This window comes from Cydia fagiglandana, chromosome 12, assembly GCF_963556715.1.
Source record: "Cydia fagiglandana chromosome 12, ilCydFagi1.1, whole genome shotgun sequence".
Taxonomy (NCBI): domain Eukaryota; kingdom Metazoa; phylum Arthropoda; class Insecta; order Lepidoptera; family Tortricidae; genus Cydia; species Cydia fagiglandana.
In genome coordinates this window covers 17244608-17260222 of record NC_085943.1, presented here as the reverse complement: position 1 = coordinate 17260222, position 15615 = coordinate 17244608, and the positions used below count along the sequence as shown (strand labels likewise).

The 15615-nt window shown below is 39.1% G+C and overlaps 1 protein-coding gene across 1 annotated transcript in view; it reads left to right on the top strand.

The window, feature by feature from the left end:
• LOC134669384 (histone-lysine N-methyltransferase ash1) overlaps positions 1–15615 on the top strand; it is an 89997-nt gene that overhangs the window by 72802 nt on the left and 1580 nt on the right. Inside the window, exons 20-23 of the mRNA XM_063526904.1 lie at positions 358–527; positions 1020–1122; positions 2491–2658; positions 14021–14155. Of these exons, the coding sequence (XP_063382974.1) occupies positions 358–527; positions 1020–1122; positions 2491–2658; positions 14021–14155 (576 nt within the window). The remainder of the gene's footprint in view (positions 1–357; positions 528–1019; positions 1123–2490; positions 2659–14020; positions 14156–15615) is intronic.

The following is a 15615-nucleotide window of genomic DNA, read 5'->3' as shown; positions in this document are numbered from 1 at the left end:
ACTACAAGTTAATAGCCATAGCAGGCGTGGGCTCACTCCGCGATTTCGTCGCATCGCAACAGGTAGCTACAAGTACAACTGTCCCACACCAATTTTGGTGGCTAGCCATAGGCCGCACGTGGCGCTTGCGCCACCTAGCGGTCATATCTGTCCTAATCGTAACAGACGCGTTTTGTTAGAGAGTGAATCTTCTGTACCTAGTACTATTATTTATTCTGTGGCCATAGTGAACCATATTAATACCCAAATACGGTTGATTTTTTGATTTAATATTTTTGTAGTAATTGACTTTTGATACATTTGGTTGTCACCTGACGATATAGAGCGATTAATGAATGTTTTACAACGTTTTCCCAGGAGACGTCGGTCCGCAAGCACACATACCAAACAATCGGGTCCATCCCGGTGTCCGAGCTGGACATCTTCCGCGTGGAGCGGCTGTGGAAGCACAAGGACACGCAGGAGCGGTTCGTGTACGGACACCACTACCTGCGCCCGCACGAGACCTTCCACGAGCCCACGCGCAAGTCAGTACACCACCGACCGACTTATTTGTCATACTAATTCAGTCAAACCTCATTACTTTTTGTACCGGGACTGACTGAAATAGCAAGACCAGTTCGTACGTTTCCGAGAAAATACGATGGAAAATAATTATGCACTAGATCTGTACACATATCTAATTTAAACTGTTCACTTGTGCGCACCGCATCAATAGCTGGGCAAAATGTAAAACAACATATTTTTCCCACAAAAGCGTACTTACTTATGTTTGTTTATGTATGTGTTTTTTATAAATATGCACACATTATATGAGTACATTTGGATGCTTGTTTCATAACTTTGAGTTTCGGAAAATATAAGGCCCACTTGCACCATCCCACTAACCCGGGGTTAAGCGGTTAAACCGTTAACCCAGTGTCAAATTGTACTGGTAACCATGGTAACTCCAGGTTTAACCGGTTAACCCCGGGTTAGTGAATGGTGGAAGTGGCCCTAACAGTAATTGTGTTTCGCAGGTTCTTCCACAATGAGGTGATGCGAGTTCCGCTGTACGAGGCGGTGCCCATCGAGCTGGTCATGTCGCAGTGTTGGGTCATGGACCTTAACACTTATTGCAAGGTAAATAAACGTTACCAACACATTAACAATTATCAGTTCTATCGTTTTAATTTGTAAAGTCGTGCCTAAAATGGTTTCAATGTAAGTATAATAAAAAGTATAGTTTCTAAACTGAAATAGATAACATGCACCTTCGAGCAACACCGGCTTCCGACACGTCGGAAGGGAGGGGCCCAAGCGATATCTCACCGTACAAATCATTCTGCCATTTTTCGCGGGGGGAAGGTGCACACAGTCGCACTTCTCACACACTTACATACAAAATCCAATCAAAGGCCCTACCGCGAACCACGTTCGACGTGTTGCCTCTCTATGGCACTTGTAAATTCATACGTAAGTGTGACAGGGAGGCAACACGTCGAACGTGGTTCGCGGTAGGCCCTCTGTAATGACGACACAAATACATAGAAAATGACACACGTCAAAGACAAATCTTGCAAACCTCGTTCTCTTTTTGTGTACGGACGAGTGACTAGTGTCACAACACGCACACTAACACATTTTCGTTGAAGTATGTCATTGTATTCTGAGAGATGAGAAGTCGGATTTGTCGCTCGACCGATCCGCAATTTGTACTGAGCGAGCAAAATCGATAAATCCAACAATTACTTGAGACTAAAATATAATAATTGTATTTAAATGTAATTAAACGTATGATATGTAAAAAAAATATTACATGTGAAATGTAACACTTTCATTTTGTAAATTTGATGTCCCCGACCTCTTTTTATAACAAAAAACCGAGCAAACAGGCATTTTTGTGCAGCAGTGTTCACGCGCGCGTCCGGACTCGGTCTAGTGAAAAATCCAAGTGCAACTAGTTTTATTACCCGCGCTAGATTATATTGACGTGCTAATCTTGTACCTCGGCAGAGGGGAAATAGTGGGAATGCCGCCTCCCTTCCGTGTTGCTCGAAGACATGCACTAAAGAAAAAAGCGACCATGTCCAACAAGTTATCTCCAAAGTTCGAGTTATCTATCCTTATTTCAGTTTGTAATTTTATATAGTAGTGAGACTACTTAAAACACAATCCAAAAATAATTCATAAAATAAATTTATTCCCTAATCGGAAGACGTTACTAATTTTTTAGTTTGATACAAGAATAATTGTGTAAATTTAGATTTTTTTTATAGAGGGTTTTTTTATAGAACGCATACTCGACGCTGGCGTCGTTCTTCATGCATTTGTTTTAACCTATGACGCTCGGAATAAGCGTCGAGTTGATGCGAGAGCGACCAATTTGCACGTTGATTAGTGTTTAGTGCGAGTGAAGTAGCAAATGTACGAACTCAGACTTAACACTATTGAATGTGTAAACGGGCGTTACTGGACGTGTGGGTACATAGAGGCGTGTGTGTGTGTCAGGGGCGGCCGCTGGGCGCGCGCGAGGAGCACGTGTACATCTGCGAGCTGCGCGTGGACCGCGGCGCGCGGCTCTTCACCAAGATCTCGCGGCCCAAGTACCCCATCTGCACCAAGCCCTACGCCTTCGACCACTTCCCCGCCCGCCTCAAGATCACACGCACCTACGCCGTGAGTATACCCGTCTATATACACTGTACCTACCTTCGTTGTCAGTTACTCGGTTACGACGCTGGTGCGGATTCTAAAGCTCGGTTTTCTTAGCAAAATATAGATGTAGTAGTATTTTGCATGGAGACGGCACCACTATCCTAGGAAACCAGAGCATAACGCCACCTCAGTGTGTGAACAAGACAGCGCTATACACGTCTATCTATAGCGATGTCCTCCTCCGCACACTAGAGCGGTGTACGAATATGTACCCAATGTGAAGACCACCTTAAAGGACCGCTTGTGAACTTTATTGTAACGTAATAAGATCTACCGACTACGACTAGTACATATTAAGGCCTGTGCACACCGGCTGCGTGTGCGTGACGTGTATGTGCGCGTGCGGCGTTGTAGTATACAGATCCATATGAGAGACAGCACACCGCTTGCGTGACGTGTGCGTGTGCAGCTCCAACATTTTAGCGCACGCACGCACACGCAATTGGTGTGGTTCGGCCTATAGAAATACTTATGTTGTAAAATTGGCTAGTGAAATTGCCAAAGTGTTTCTACAATCCAAATACTTATGTTTATATTATAATTTTCAGTATATATTGAGTCGTAAAAATCAATATCAAACACTTAAAGGTGTTACATTTGTTTTTTTAGGGTTCCGTACCTCAAAAGGAAAAAACGGAACCCTTATAGGATCACTCGTGCGTCTGTCTGTCCGTCTGTCACAGCCAATTTGCTCCGAAACTACCGAACCAATGAAGTTGAAATTTGGTACACATATTGAACATTGAAACATTGAAAACATTTATTTTCAGGCAACTATTGGCCCATAGATAAATACCTTAAAACTAGCATACATATTAATACAAAATATATCTTAAAACTAAAAACACAATTATGGCTGCAGTTCGCAACCCCGCAGTGTCAGGGAGCCGGCCGCGGAACCGCCGGAACTTGACACCCTTCGGCCAAAACTCCTCATTGGTGAAGGTCGCTAGATGTTCAGTCGGAACGCTCAGCACAAAAGAATTAAAATTCACATTGTGTCGAGATTCCAACTTCACGACCCTCAGGATGAATCCGGACTTATATGGATGTCTGTGACCCAAAGACGGATATGTAACGTCAACAAATGAATTTTAAACATAGGGGCTACTTTTGGGGGGTAAACGATAAAATTAAGAAACAAAGTTTTGAAAACAATATCGTGTTACATATCAAACGAAACAGCTCATTGTGAGAATTTCAAATATATTTTTCTTATAAATTTACAATAAAAAATTTAGAAGTTATTCAAGAAAATAGACAAAAATTGACCATTCCCCCCCCCCCCCCCCCTCTATCTCCGAAACTCCTGGGTCTAAAATTCTGAAAAAAATAGACAAAATAGTCCTTTACCTAAAGATGACAGGAAAACCTATTAGAAATCTAGAGTCAAGCGTGAGTCTGATTTAAGAACAAAAATGCAGTTACGTTTTTTTAGGGACAAAGCCGCAATGGTTTAAGTGAAACGTGATGTAGACAGCTATTGGGAAGGCCCTAGGCCGATATCCGCATAAGGCCGAAGGCCCGAAGCGTCCCGAAGAGACGTGCCTTTAGCTTCATGCGTGAGTCGGACTGAAAACAAAAAATGCGATTAGGCTGTATCTGGCACACAGTCGCAATGGTACTTGTAGTACTGATTGATTAGGTTACTATTGTTATGTACGTGTTTTAAAAAGCACTATACAGGGTGGCCAAAAAAAAAGTGTATTCCCGTTGCCAACGTGCAACCCCAAAATTTGGCTGTTTCATACATTTTGGCTGGTCCATTTTCTATGGGAGCATACATTTTTTTTCGCGATTTCGGGGTTGGTCCCATACTAAAAGTTGCTTAGTATAATCTCAAAACCTCCTTGGCTACGGAAATGCACTTATTTTTTGGTCAACCTGTAGGAATTAGGGTCTCCCCAAATATATCGACGCGCATTCGGCAAAAGCCGATAGGAAAAAGCTTTATGTCCGCGCAATAAGAGCGAAAAACCGGTCGACGCGTCCGGCGTCGTCGGCCGTCGCGAGCCGAGCCAAACGACGACTTTTTCGCTCTTATTGCGCGGACATAAAGCTTTTTCCTATCGTATTTTGCCGATTCCGCGTCGACATATCTAGGGGAACCCTTATCTCTCTTCGGCCTTCGCTTTTATAACACTTTCGGAAGTTGTAGGAAGCACGACCCGTCGGACGTTCCGAGTTTTCAGCTCTATGCGGAGCTCGGTCTTCAGTCTTCGCATTTGGACACTTGTGCTATTGTTCGGCATTTAATCTTCAGAGTTGTAGAGATATAAGCTACCACGCCAGAAAACTTCATGTTACATCTGGTTTTTGATTGACCCGTTCGGGTTTTTCAAGACGTTTCACTCACGTCACGTTACACGTCCAAAACAAATTTTTGAAAATTGTGTGATGTGATGTACGGAACCCTTGAAACGCGAGTCCGACTCGCACTTGACCAGTTTTTTTATTATAGTTCGGTTATTTAACTTTACGAAAGCTAACTAAAATGGAATAAACTAAACAAATCTCATGAATTTCATCAAATATTATGGAGCCATTCTATCAATAGTCCAGACCAGGTATCAGGGAACACCCTGTACCTAAGGTAACTAGGTTTAAATACCTAGGATCTGTCATCCCATCCGATGCAAATATAGATGCAGACGTCTCCCACAGAACTCAAGCGGCATGGCTCAAATGGCGAAGCTTATCAGGGGTTCTATGTGACAGCCGTATGCCCATTAAAGCGAAAGGAAAGGTGTATAAAACTGCTGTGAGACCTGCCATGCTATACGGCTCTGAGTGCTGGGCCATAAAGAAATACCACGAGCACGCCCTTCACGTAAATGAGATGAAGATGCTACGCTGGGCTGTTGGTGTCACTAGACTAGACCGGATATGAAACGAGTACGTTCGCGGAAGTTTCAAAGTGGCGCCAATTCAAGACAAACTCCTTGAATCTCGTCTACGATGGTACGGCCACACTCGAAGGAGAGGAAATTACCATATTGTAAACATTGCGCTAAACCTTCCTGAACGCCCTAGAGGAAGAGGCAGGCCAAAATCCACGTGGTGGTCCAATATTAAAAACGACCTGAAGAACCTGAACATCGAAGAACAGACAACCCAGAACCGACCACTCTGGCGCAAATTGACAAGGAGACCCGACCCCACATAGGTGGGATAAGGGAAGGAAAAAGAAGATTCTATCAATAGTCTACGCGGAGCGAGCATACGCGCGAGGCAATTTCTTTGCGCACGAAACAGCCAGGTGTATCGCGCGCGCCGCCACAGCCGAGGCACGTCTATACTTTTTTTTCAATTATTTATTTGGCCGTTCTGTGCGCGAGGAAATTGCCTCGCGCGTATGCTCGCTAATCGTGTAGTTAACAATACTAGTTTGTGTTACAAGGGATCAAAATGGTATATTTCTGTCAAGGCCGTACATTGAATCCTGAATGAAGCGATGGATTCTACAATAAAAGTATCTAAAGTAGAATCCTGAGCGTAATGAGGGATTCAAGTGTTAACGCCCAAGACGAAATAATTTTGATGCCGTGTGACACATACTGCTTTTCACATCAACTCTCTCTCTCTTTGGTCGGTCCCTCATGTCTGAGGATCGTGGTCAGTATCAGGGTTGCATCTGGAGCGGATGATCTGTCTCCACCGGTTTCTGTCCAACGCGTCTCTGACGACCGTGTAGAAAGCAGAGGATGACGAGTCTTTAACTTGATCGGTCCATCTTATTGGTGAACGACCGCGTGATCTCCTGCCTTCGGTGTGTCCAATGTCCAATCACTATCAGTTTTTCCAAACTTTTCGTCACATCAACTATGAGGAAAATAAAAAAATCTTAGTGTTGACACAATCTGATGTTTAAACAGATTATTTAAGCTAAAAAAATAGATTTGTTAGATGAATATAGCGAACGCATTATTCAGTTGCAGCAAATTTTTAAGTCGCATTTTTTAGCGAACGCTTATTTTATGGCCTTATAATTTATTAGTAGATTAATATCGCAAACGCCTTAATTATTTACTGCAAATTTCAGTAATCGCATTTTTAAGCGAACGATTTTTTAATGTCATTATAATTTATTAGTAGATTAATATCACAAACGCCTTATTTATTTGCAGCAAATTTCAGTAATCGCAGTTTTTAGCCAACGCTTGATTTATGTTCTTATTATTTATTAGCCTCATTTTTTAGCTAAAGGTGCTCCCGAAATATTTTTTACCTACTGTCTACACACATCTTTTCGAATTACTAATTTCTCAGATGGATCTGATTCAGATTGTGTGAGGTCGGGCCCAGATTTCAGAGTATGAATTCATAATTATATATCCACATTATGATTCAGAATGTATAAGGCCGGCACCGTAATAATGAATAGACTCATTCTAGCCTGCTCTACTCTCTCACTCTTGCCGAGCACAGCCGATGTGTGCGTGCTGTCCCTCTCAATCCTACAAGAAGTTTAGAAAGAATGGCACGAATGTCTCGATTGTTTTCGGCAATAGTGAATAGCGGGCACTAACCTGACTTATCGAGTCACCTGTCAGTTCATACATTTTGTCACCCGCAGGCCATAGCCAACCTCTACAACAGGAACCGAAAGACCTCAGGGAATAGCCCTACCGTAAACTGGGGCTATTTAGAAACCACGGGGCTATTTGGAATAAAAAAAACTATAAGTTTTGAGTCCCTAATTATTTGTAATGGCAATGATAGACACTTAGATCTTTTGTCAGAAAAAGATCTAAGTTTCTATCATCTCCATAACAAAAAATATAGGGACTCAAAACCTACACCTCCCTTATTCCAAATAGCCTCGTGGTTTCTAAAGAGCCCCAGTTTACGGTATTTAAAATTTAAATGCAAACTTATTTAGAGTTGTTTCAAAATAATGTTAATCCTTTTTCCTTTAGGTCTTTTAACTTTTTAGTGTTATTGACGTTTTATATTTGCGATACAATAGTGGTATTGGTCTGTAATTAGTTTTTACTTTTTTTTTTAAGTATGCAAGTCGTTCTTCGATTTCATTCGACTGAAAATCGGGTATACAAGAATGATTACTCTCATTTAATATATTCGATTTATCTTTGTTTAACTTAACAGTCCCATTGCAACTTTTGCTTGTGCATAACCATACCGTAGACATTTTGTTGGATCTATTTAAGCTGTATCTATGTCCTGCTCGTAGCAAAATGTTTCCTCCGTGAGAACTTGGCACAAAAGTAAATTCAACTCTGTTATCACGAGTAGATGCACTGGATGATGCACTACATGATGAACTAGATGATGCCTGCATTTTGCACTACATAACACTACAAGGTTTATAAATATTTATTCTCACAAAGACCGATGCAATGTAATACTCGTATGTATTCTTATACAGAAGAAATTGTTTTTCTACGTCATTGTCAGATTATTACGTCTAATCTATTCTTCAGTCCATAATCTAAAGAGGTTTGAAGTGAATTTTTAGTTTATCATATTTATACTAGGTATAGGTACCTACAGGGTGGAAAGATTATATGAGCCCTAGACGGAAACTGCCTAAACTACCTTAAATTCTTTAGTTAGCTCATTTTAAATTCTTGATTATCAATACATTTTTGGGCCCCATTCAAATAACTTTTGATATAGTGGTTTTCCCTTCATTAAAGGCCGTAGCAGGATAAGGGGAAAAATGCCCTTTTGTAATTTTTATTTATACAGTAATATCATATTTCATAAATTTGGATTTTATTTTTTTGCACAATTGCACTACTAGATGTAAGTAACTATAGAAAAAACTGCACTTAATTACAAAAGGGCATTTTTTCTTCCCTTATCCTGCTACGGCCTTTATAATGTTTGTTAGAGAGATTCAATCTTTATGATTAACCTTGTTTGTCGACGTGATAAAAATACACAATGTTTTTATTTCGTATATTAGCCGGTTCGATTCCTGGTTGTGGGAAGAGTATTTTGAAATGCAGTTTTGTTTCTTTTTTCAAATATAATAATGTTTTCTTTCAGTAAAATAAGGTAACTAATTAATTTAAGGTAGTTCCCCTTCAGGGCCCATAGTTACTTTCCACCCTGTTTACCTAGGACGTATAGGGAACGTGAACGAGAATTTCAAACGGAAAACTACTTGGTCTAAATAATTGTAAACATTTATTTGATTTTATAACGCATATTTACCTTTGTGAAAGATGTACCTATGTCCTTATTCTATGCTTTTGTTTACGAAACGTAAGTTTAAAGATTCATATTTATTTGATTTGTTCGATATCCTAACCCAGGGTCGTCTAGTCCATATAGCTCGATTTGCCCATTCATATAGTGCCATCAAATAGTGCAATATAATTTATAGTAAAGTTGGACAAGTTCTAATCTAATTATATGTAATGTTTTGATGGGATGAGTTATTTGCAAAATATAACTACTTAACATGAAATTTGCTTCGTTAAATGATGCATTCCTGAAATCCACTCGAACTAAATAAGGCGTTTGTAAAATATAACTAACATGAAAATTTGCTTTGTTAAAGTATGCGTTCCTGAAATACGCTGCAACTAAATAAGGCGTTTGCAAAATATAAGGAACATGAAAATTTGCTTCGCTAAAAAATGCGACATAAAAATTTGCAGCAACTAAATAAGGCGTTAGCAAAATATACGGAACATGAAAATTTGCTTCGCTAAAAAATGCGACTTTAAAATTTGCTGCAACTGAATAATGCGTTCGCTATATTCATCTAACAAATCAGGAAAAGTGCCACTTTAATCCCTCCTAGCAGGGAAGAAATAGTACATTATTGTCGAGGCTCGGAAGTAGCTACTTGCAGGCTGAGGATTCGTTTTAAACGGACGACCTTGGGAGTCCGTTTAATTGAATCCGAAGCCAGCAAGTAGCCTTCCAGCCGAGTCATATATAGTGCTTTTCTCAAAAATGGTGCAAGAAATATAAATATCATAGAAATATTTTACAAAAGCAACGTTCTTACGTATATATTTTCACAGAAAAAAGCCCTTGCCGCCTTTTTATTTTTTTAATAAAAAAATAGAAGTGTATTTTTCTGCCAAAAATACGCCAACCTATTTGAGACAGCTAAATAGTCGCTGTACTTATCATCTGTTTGGCTGTTTAATGGGCCGGTGCCTTTATTTGATATGGCCATTAGAACTTTTAAAAAGTTTGGAACACGACAAATAATGGAATTTGTATGCGACATTGCAGTCCCAAAATCGAGACTGCAATATTTTTAACTTTTTAATTTTTGACTGACCATAAACTACGCGCTTCGCGACCTATTTTTTAGACGGCAAGGTCGACTTTGCCGTCCATTTTTACCCGACTGCGCGACGCAAAGGAGGGTAATGTGTTTATCAGCCTATATATGTATGTATGTATGTATGTATGTATGTATGTTTGTTCCTATGTGGCACTCCAGAGCCCAAACGCGTGAACCGATTTTGATAATTCTTACGTCAATCGAACCGTCTTACTCTTGCGTGTGTCACTAAACACATGACAGTAATCAAAATTCAATATGGCGACAACCAGACGCCAAAATTGAAAAAAAAAAAAAAGTTAACGAAATATGTCGAGTGGGGTATCACTGAATAGGTATTTAAAAATCAGTTATAGGTTTCTTTCACAGTTTTTCATTTAGAGTGACCATTTAAAATCTATAACGTTATAAAGTTATAATAATTCTGTTCAGTATTATAATACTGCACTGCGCGACGCAAAGGAGGCCAATGTGACTATGACTACATATGTGACTACTGACTATCCTATAATATAAATAAAAATATTATAACGAAGCCTATATGTACGTACGTATTTATTTAAGTATAAGTACTAGCTGTGCCCGCGGCTCCGCCCGCGTGGAATTCGGTCTGTGTCAGTAAGCGACTTATTTCTAATAGCCTAATTTCTCTCCCTCTCCCCTGAAGGCGGAACTTGAAGTAAAGTTGACAGATGGATATGCTAGAGGACTGTAGTCCAGATAAAATATTTAACAATTAGGTACCACTAAATAAAACTACACTCCAAAATCAATAGTTTTTTTCGCCCTTATTCAAATTTTACACGTGATTTAAACGACAGAGTAGTAGATGTACCTATATCGGAGGATACAGTAAGGTATACGCGCGCGAGCGAAAGCGAAGCGGCCTGCCTGGCTAGAGCGCCACCCACTCACCGTGGTCTTCTTCAGGATCTTCCTGAGGAAGATCACGTGCCCCTTGTAACCTCAATGCATTGCGAGACTTTTGCGAATGATTCGATTTTTTTCGGGAAAGCCTGGTAATGCGAATAAAATGCGAGTCCCAAATCCTTTCACTCCGCAAACGACCAGTGCCAGATTAAGATATTTGATGCCCTAAGTATTTCTAGACCATGATGCCCCCTCTCCCTAGGGTCATCGAGATTACATTGAATTTTTTTGGTAATTTGAGTGACGTTAATTGCCGCATTACAGCTGAGAATGGAAATCAGTCACATAATTTTATCACGAAAATTGACAGTGCTGCAGCAGTAACGTTACAACAGAGTAAAGCTGCTGCAGTCGCCACCCGAATGTCACCTTTATTATATGTTATAACGTAATTGTAAACGCGAGCGAAGCGAGCGCGAAAATTTTTCGATATATAAAACGCAATTTGATAGACAGTTGTACATCTTTACTTTTAGTCCCAACCAGGCGCGAATCCAGGATTTCATACAGAGAAGGGATGGGACAGTTTTCTATCAGCCTAGCTTCGCATGGGGCTCGATATTTAAGGGTCTCAGCGAGGTTGTTTTCATATGGAAAAGATGCAAGATGCAGAGCTTGGAATTGACCAAGTGAATGTGAAGTGTGAGCAAGGCAGAAGGCCCAGCTGCGAAAGAGGAAAGCTTGGATTTGGATCCACGCCCAAGTGTAATTAAGGCAGAGCGTGTTGATATGTGTGTTTCTTTTACCACTACGTAACTTATGTAAACTCATTTTTAGTTTTCTTGATTACTTAATTTTTCCTCAGTTCCCCAAAAGATGGCACTGTGCAATGAGGGGCAATTAATTTACTGTCGTTTAATTTTGTTGTATTATTAATTTATTAAATCAACATAATTATTCAATTATTTTTGTTGATATCCATAACCCCTCTTCTAAACATAGAGTTAATTTGGCAAAATCTTTCCTCGGTGGCTTATTCATGTCACAACGTATTAAATTCAGCGCCATCTGTTAGTTTACCAGGGTACTCAATAGTGGTAGCTCATATTTGAAAAAAGTTTGCCCCTCCTTTCTAAGTAGCGCCATAAGATTCAGGGGCAAACTTAAGTCAATCGATATTTGTGGCTACCCCCCCTTTTAGGGGTTGAATTTTTATAGCCTATAACCTGGCCGGGAATTTTCTCGACAGATTAGTAAAGTTTTTATCAAAATCCGTTCAGCCGTTTTCACGTGATGCGCGTTCAAATAAATAGACAAACAGATAAACAGACAAACAGACAAAAATTCTAAAAACTTTTGGAACGTGTCCTGTTATCGATTCTAAGTATCCCCAGCCAACTTTTTTTCAAATATCTTCCATGTACAGACTTTCGACCGTCTTCAGCTTTATTATATGTATAGATAGATAGATAGATAGATAGATAGAAGAAGATGTATGTATGCAAGTATAAAAAGTTGACACTTGACATACTATATGTCAAGTGGTGTCATATCGTTATGTAAGTACCTATTTATTAAATTATATTTTTTACGTTTCCCTTATCATTAAATTTGATTAGAATAGGTCTTATGCGAGGCCTTCTGCCTTACGGCAAAAATTGATCTTCTGCCTTAATTACACTTGGGCGTGGATCCAAATCCAAGCTTTCCTCTTTCGCAGCTGGGCCTACTGCCTTTCTCACACTTCGCCAATTCAATTCCAAGCTCTACTTTCTTGCATATTTTATGCATGAAAACAACCTCGCTGAGACCCTTAAATATCGAGCCCTATGCGAAGCTAGGCTGATAGAAAACTGTCCCATCCCTTCTCTGTATGAAATCCTGGATTCGCGCCTGGTTGGAACTAAAAGTAAAATTGCGTTTTTATATCGAAAAATTTTCGCGCTCGCTTCGCTCGCGTTTTCAATAACTATATAAGGTATGATAAAGGTGACATTCGGGTGGCGACTGCAGCAACATTACTCTGTTGCAACGTTACTGCTGCAGTACTGTCAACTTCCGTGATAAAATGATGTGACTGATTTCCATACTAAAAGTAAAAATGTACAACTGTCTATCATATTGCGTTTTTATATCGAAAAATTTCCGCGCTCGCTTCGCTCGCGTTTCTATTACTTTCTAAACTATGATAAAGGTGACATTTGGGTGGCGACTGCAACAGCATTAGGTACTCTGTTGCAACATTACTGCTACGGCACTGTCAATTTTCGTGATAAAATGATGTGACTGATTTCCATTCTCAGCTGTAATGCGGCAATGAACTTCTCTCAATTTACCAAAAAATCAATGTAATCTTGATGACCCTAAGGGAGAGGGGGCACCTAGAAATGCTTAGGGCATCAAAATATCTTAATCCGGCACTGATTGTTAAAAATTGTGTAATATACGGAACCATTGGAACGCGAGTCCGACTCGCACTTGGCCGGTTTTTTAATGTATAATATACTAACTAAAAAGTGTTAAATAAAAAAAAGATAATTTAGAAAATAAAAAAACCCGACTGCAAAAAAGCTATCTTTAGAAAAAAAAATTAAAAAAAAACTGAAAAGCAAAAAACAAGTTCAGTAGTCAAGAACATTGAATCAGTTTCATGATTAACATTTCGTATGTCAATTTTGGGCCTTGGAGTTTAAAAATAATGTCCAAATCGCTTGTGACGGATCCGGAACGAGGCATACGAATCGTTATGACACAGATAAAACAAACTATACATTCTTATACGAAACAGCAACTTCAACAGTCGGGACCCATTAAAAGTCTAGGCTGCGGCACTAATGTTGACGACAATAATGGGTCCCGACTGTTGAAGTTGCTGTTTCGTATAAGAATGTATAGTTTGTTTTATCTGTGTCATAACGATTCGTATGCCTCGTTCCGGATCCGTCACAAGCGATTTGGACATTATTTTTAAACTCCAAGGCCCAAAATTGACATACGAAATGTTAATCATGAAACTGATTCAATGTTCTTGACTACTGAACTTGTTTTTTGCTTTTCAGTTTTTTTTTAATTTTTTTTTCTAAAGATAGCTTTTTTGCAGTCGGGTTTTTGAGAAAAAGCTCTTTTCCGAATAGGTGGTGTGAAAATATGTTGCTATACATACAATTTGATTTGCAGCCTCACGAAGTGTCGCCCGAGTACCTGAAAGGGCGCGCGGCCAAGACCGCGGCGCCGGCCGACAAGAGCAAGCCGGCCGCCAAGGACGCCGGCAAGAAGAAGCTGCCCGCCGTCGCCTACCCCGACACCAGCAAGGTGAGTTGACCGACTTATTATTCTACTATGTCGTTTCAAATAAGTGCTTAACCAAATCTGACGAGAAATTGACGTTATCGACTATTTTTCGATGAAACTGTAGTTCGTTTTTTTAGCATTAGAAAAAAGGTAAACAATCTTGACGTGTCTTTTTATTAAAGACACTTTTGAAAAATTAATCACGGCAAATATGTAACAATTATGAATCATATACGATTATGTACATTCTTTTGCTTTTATAAGTAATAGTTACTGATTTGTTTAAAAGGTTTTTCGATTAAAAAACACGCCATGATCGCGTAGTCTTTTTTTAATGGTAAAAAAAAAACGTAGTATGGTGCTAGTTCGTTTTAGTGAGTTATTATTATCAAAAGAATTAACTTGTTTTGGTATTTGTTCTCGTTGTTAGTATCAATTCAATAGTGAAATGTGATGTTTATATAGATTTTTGGCACGTTTTGGTAATTAAAATATTACTACTATTATTACTACGATTTAAAGTTAAAACTTGAAGAATGTACTTACATAGCGATCTCTTTTATACGACCGATTGGTCGATTTGGTGTGATATGTTGTATTAATAAAATTTTAAATTGTTGTGGTTCAATTTGATATTAGTCATACGTATTATGAAAACAAAGCTGCACTTTAAGGTGGAAGCAAGCCGCTTTGCATGGTGATAGTAGACACCAAAGTAAGCGATTTTTTCCGAAGCACCCAAAAATTCACCCCTTAGGAGCCGAGATTTAGCGAGGTCTATTAGGAAAAAGAAAAAAATTCCACAAGTTTCAGGGAACAACAAATATTGAAAAAATTATATCATTTGAAAGAAAGTCACTTTTTTTAACATAAAAAAATAAATACAAAATCTTTTCAAACAATATTTTTGTTTATATCGTATTTTTTAGGGTTCCGTACCTCAAAAGGAAAAAACGGAACCCTTATAGGATCACTCGTGCGTCTGTCTGTCCGTCCGTCTGTCACAGCCAATTTGCTCCGAAACTACTAGACCAATTAAGTTGAAATTTGGTACACATATGTAAGTCTGTGACCCAAAGACGAATATGTGATGTCAACAAATGAATTTTAAACATAAGGGCTACTTTTGGGGGGTAAAAGATAAAATTTAAAAACAAAGTTTTGCAAACTATGTCGTGTTACATATCAAACAAAAGAGCTCATTGTAAGAATTTCAAATATATTTTTTTTATAAATTTACAATAAAAAATTTAGAAGTTATTCAAGAAATAAGACAAAAAATTACCATTCCCCCCCCTCTATCTCCGAAACTACAGGGTCTAAAATTCTGAAAAAATTACTCATAATAGTCCGTTACCTAACGATGACAGGAAAACCTGTTAGAAATCTACAGTCAAGCGTGAGTCGGATTTAAGAACAAAAATGCGGTTTAGGTTTTTTAGGGACACAGCCGCAATGGTTTAAGTGAAACATGATGTAGA